Consider the following 4,299-nt stretch of genomic DNA (forward strand, 5'->3'; position numbering starts at 1 on the left):
TCTCTCCTCCTGAACTGCTGGGATTTGGAGGCCTGAATGGCCAATTAGGTGAGCTTGTTTGTCTTCTGGCCTCTGGAGTGCACTGGGACTCCCGGTTCCCCTGGGTACCACTGTCATCAAGCTCTGTCTGAACCAGTCCGCCCCTACATGGCCAGGCTCCAAAGCCCAGAAGTCTCTCTGGGCCTCAGGTGTGAGCAGAAGAGAATCATAGACATCATGTGCCCACCTGATTGCCCGTCATCCGGTTACCCCATTCCCCATCCCCTCCACTGCAGAACCATTAATTTCTTTCCTATATGGAAGACTCATTTTTAACAATTTTATTCAGAAGAGAGCACTTGACCTAGGAACTACCACATAATCCTTTTTTCAGGGCACAGTAATCATTGTTGGTTGTAGATACAGGGTACAGCGCATCTCTAAAGCTTATTCTTTTATGACAGCAGTTTATGTTTGTTACATAATAACTCCATCACCCCACCTGTGGCAATCTCCGTATCCTCCATCAAGGTTGCAGGACACATTGACTCCCTTCAGCACATCCTCCACATGGCCAAGTGTTTCTGGCCCAGCCTCCGCAGGGCCTCCTTCACATCCTTGTTTCGCAGACTGTAGATGAGGGGATTGAGCATTGGGATGACCAGCGTGTAGAAGACAGAGACCACCTTGCCCTGCTCCATGGACTCAATTGCTCCTGGCTGGGCATACATGACAAAGAGAGTCCCAAAAACGAGGGTCACTGCAGTCATGTGGGAGCCACAGGTGGAGAAGATCTTGCGTCTCCCAGCTCCTGATCCCATCCTCAGGATGGTCACTGTGATGTAGCCATAGGAGATGAGGATCACAATCGTCACAGACACAATGAGGAACCCACAGATGCCAAACAAGAGAAGTTCATTGATGGCCGTGTTGCCACAGGCGATCTGGAGCAGAGGGGGCACATCACAGAAGAAGTGGTTGATGCGGTTGGAGCTACAGAATGGGAGGTGGAATGTGAAGCTGGTCTGCACAACAGAGTTGAAGCAGCCTCCACAGTAGGCGCCCAGCACCAGGCGAGTGCAGGCAGACTGGCACATGGTGCTGGGGTAGCGCAAGGGGCTACAGATGGCCATGAAGCGGTCATAGGCCATGACACCCAGGAGGAAGCCTTCAGTTGTGGCCATCAGGCATAAAAAGAAAAACTGGGTGGCACATCCTGCAAAGGTGATGACCTTGGACGAGGAGAAGAAGTTGGCCAGTGCATTGGGGGCGATCACAGATGAGTAGCACAAGTCCACGAAGGAGAGGTTCTTGAGGAAGAAGTACATTGGGGAGTGCAGTCGGGCATCCAGGGTGATAACAATGATCATGAGGAGGTTACCCAGGACAGTCACCATGTACAGGGCCAGGAACACAGCAAAGAGCAGGGCCTGAGTCTCAAGGCCACCTGCAAATCCCTCCAGCACAAAATCTTGAACGTAGACCTTGGAGAGGTTTCCATTACTCTGCAATGGCATGAGCCTCGGTCCTCCAGAGGGGAATTACCCCTTTGTGTTGGCAGATTAAGTGGGTCAAGCTAAACTCCCTGCGGGACACTATTTAGAAAGATAAACAACAACAGTCAAAAATCTGGTTAAAGGTATAATGGAGTTAATGGTTTAGCAAAGAATTAATAAACAATATTCAAGATAAACGCGTTGGTCCAGTGATATCAGTACTGAGCATTTCTTCTTCCCTTGATTCCTAAGTCTCTGTGAAGCAGAATCTGAAAGGCAATTGGTTAAGCAGTGAGATTTTGCCTGTCTTGCAGAGCTCATGCTGACAGTGGTTGGTTACTACGAACCAGCCAGGATGCACCATGGGAGTGAGTTAAATCAGGAGTAAGTATGCAGCTGAGCTTCTGACCATTTCAATCACTGAATGTATATTAAGACATGATCTGCATGCTATGCTCGAAAACTCTGCAAAAATTAATATATATTGAGTTGAAGACATGTTATCCTAGACTGCAGATGTTTTCTCTAAAAGCTTTTTGTAATTACTGCCAGACAGAATTAAAAAATTGAATTCCTGCAATAAAAATTAAAATTACCTAACCATAGAGAAACCCCAAGAGGTTTCCGATTTTGGTGAAACACATATGTAAATTTTAATAAAGTTATTATTCGAAAGAATGAAAGATGAGGGATGCCTGCGTGGTTCAGTGTTTAGGGCCTGCCTTTGCCCCAGGGCATGATCCTGGAGTCCCAGGATCGAGTCCCACGTCAGGCTTTCTGCATGGAACCTGCTTCTCCCTCTGCATGTGTCTCTGCCTCTCTCTCTCTCTCTGTGTCAGTCTCTGTATCTCTCATGAATAAATAATTTTTTAAAGAAGAATATCAGAAAGGGAGACAGAACATAAAGACTCCTAACTCTGGGAAACGAACTAGGGGTGGTGGAAGGGGAGGAGGGCGGGGGGTGGGGGTGAATGGGTGACGGGCACTGAGGGGGGGCACTTGACGGGATGAGCACTGGGTGTTATTCTGTATGTTGGCAAATTCAACACCAATAAAAAATAAATTTCTTATAAAATAAATGAATAAATAACAAAACAAAAGAATGGAAGTTGAGACTTACAATCTTATTTGAAATTTGCAAGCAATAAAGCGAATAATATGTAACAGTTTAGAAGTACAATGGCTAAAATTAGGAACTCAATGAATGAATTTCAAAGATTAGCTAAGAAGAAAATTTGTGAAGTAGAATACAGATCAGTGGAAAATACTCAGAGTGAAGTATTGAGAGACAAAAGGACAGAAAAAATCAGAAATGAGTGTTAGAGATCAATAACATAGAGATATACATATTTGAATTCCAAAAAATGATTAAAGAGATAATATGCTGAATCAGTGCTTGAGGAGTTAATGGCCAGGTGTTATCTCAAAACAATGAAAGATATTTTTCTACAGATTCATTAACCTACAAAATCAAAGCAGCATTTATACAAAGAACGCCACACTTGGACATATCATAGTAAAAATATTTAGAGTCAAAATAAAGAGAAAAGTATAAAAGCATTCTGAGAAAGAAGACAATCACTTCAGGGGCCCCTAAGTGGAACAGTCAGTTAGGACTCTGATTCCTGCCTTCTGCTCAGGTTGTGACCTCAGAGTTGTGAGATTGGTTACCATGGCAGCCTCACATTCAGCAAAGAATCTGTTTGAGACCCTCGCTCCCTTTCCCAGTGCCCCTCCTCTAAAATAAATAATAAAACCTTTCTTTACAAAGAAGACCAAAAAAGAAGACATAGTCATTTCAACGTTTAAAGTTAGAAATAAGACTGACCATTGTCTTACCAGATTAAAAATAATGGAAGCCAAATTAAAAGGAAATATATTTTCTTTTCTTCAAAGAAAATACTTATCAACTATTATTCTGCATCTAGCCGAACGTATCCTTCAGAACTCAAAGTGAATGTAGCTGTAACAATTAAGGAGTCAATCCATTTACAATTGTACCCAAAAGCATAAGATACCTAGGAATAAACCAACCAAAGAAGGAAAGGATCTATACCCTAAAACTACAGAACACTTGTGAAAGAAATTGAGGAAGTCACAAAGAGATGGAAAAATATTCCATGCTTCCGGATTGGAAGAATTAATATTGTGAAAATGTCTCTGCTACCCAGGGCAATTTACACATTCAGTGCAATCCCTATCCAAATCCCATGGACTTGGGGGCAGCACCGGTGACTCAGTGGTTTAGCACCGCCTTCAGCCTAGGGCATGATCCTGGAGACAGGGGATTGAGTCCCATGCTGGGCTCCCTGCATGGAGCCTGCTTTTCCCTCTGTCTCTCTCTATATATATATTATGAATAAATAAATAAAATCTTTTAAAAATATCCCATGAAGAAGAAATGTTGGGAAATATCAGGAAGGGAGACAGAACATAAAGACCCCTAACTCGGGGAAACGAACTAGGGGTGGTGGAAGGGGGGAGGAGGGCGGGTGTTGGAGGGGAATGGGTGACGGGCACTGAGGTGGACACTTGACGGGATGAGCACTGGGTGTTTTTCTGTATGTTGGTAAATTGAACACCAATAAAAATTAATTAAAAAAAAATATCCCATGAACGTTCATTAGGGAGTTGGAAGAAATAATCTTAAGATTTGTGTGGAGTCAGAAAAGACCCCAAATAGCCAGGGGAATATTGAAAAAGAAAACCAGAGCCGGGGGCATCACAATGCCAAGTTTCAAGTTGTACTACAAAGCTGTGACCATCAAGACACTGTGGTACCGGCACAAAAACAGACACATACATCAATGGAGCAGAATAGAGA

General features: G+C 43.6%; 1 protein-coding gene across 1 annotated transcript; it reads right to left on the reverse strand.

The window, feature by feature from the left end:
- Positions 1–533: 533 nt before the first annotated feature.
- Positions 534–1,496, reverse strand: LOC140594034 (olfactory receptor 9S13-like). Its single transcript, XM_072722401.1, has one exon. The coding sequence runs from the start codon at positions 1,494–1,496 to the stop codon at positions 534–536; it is 963 nt and encodes a 320-aa protein (XP_072578502.1).
- Between the last annotated feature and the right edge of the window lie 2,803 nt (positions 1,497–4,299).

The sequence above is a fragment of the Vulpes vulpes genome, chromosome 9, assembly GCF_048418805.1.
Source record: "Vulpes vulpes isolate BD-2025 chromosome 9, VulVul3, whole genome shotgun sequence".
Classification (NCBI taxonomy): domain Eukaryota; kingdom Metazoa; phylum Chordata; class Mammalia; order Carnivora; family Canidae; genus Vulpes; species Vulpes vulpes.

Coding starts and splice junctions, on each gene's coding strand:
- LOC140594034 (XM_072722401.1), bottom strand. CDS start 1,496: ATGCCATTGCAGAGTAATGGAAACCTCTCCAAGGTCTACGTTCAAGAT.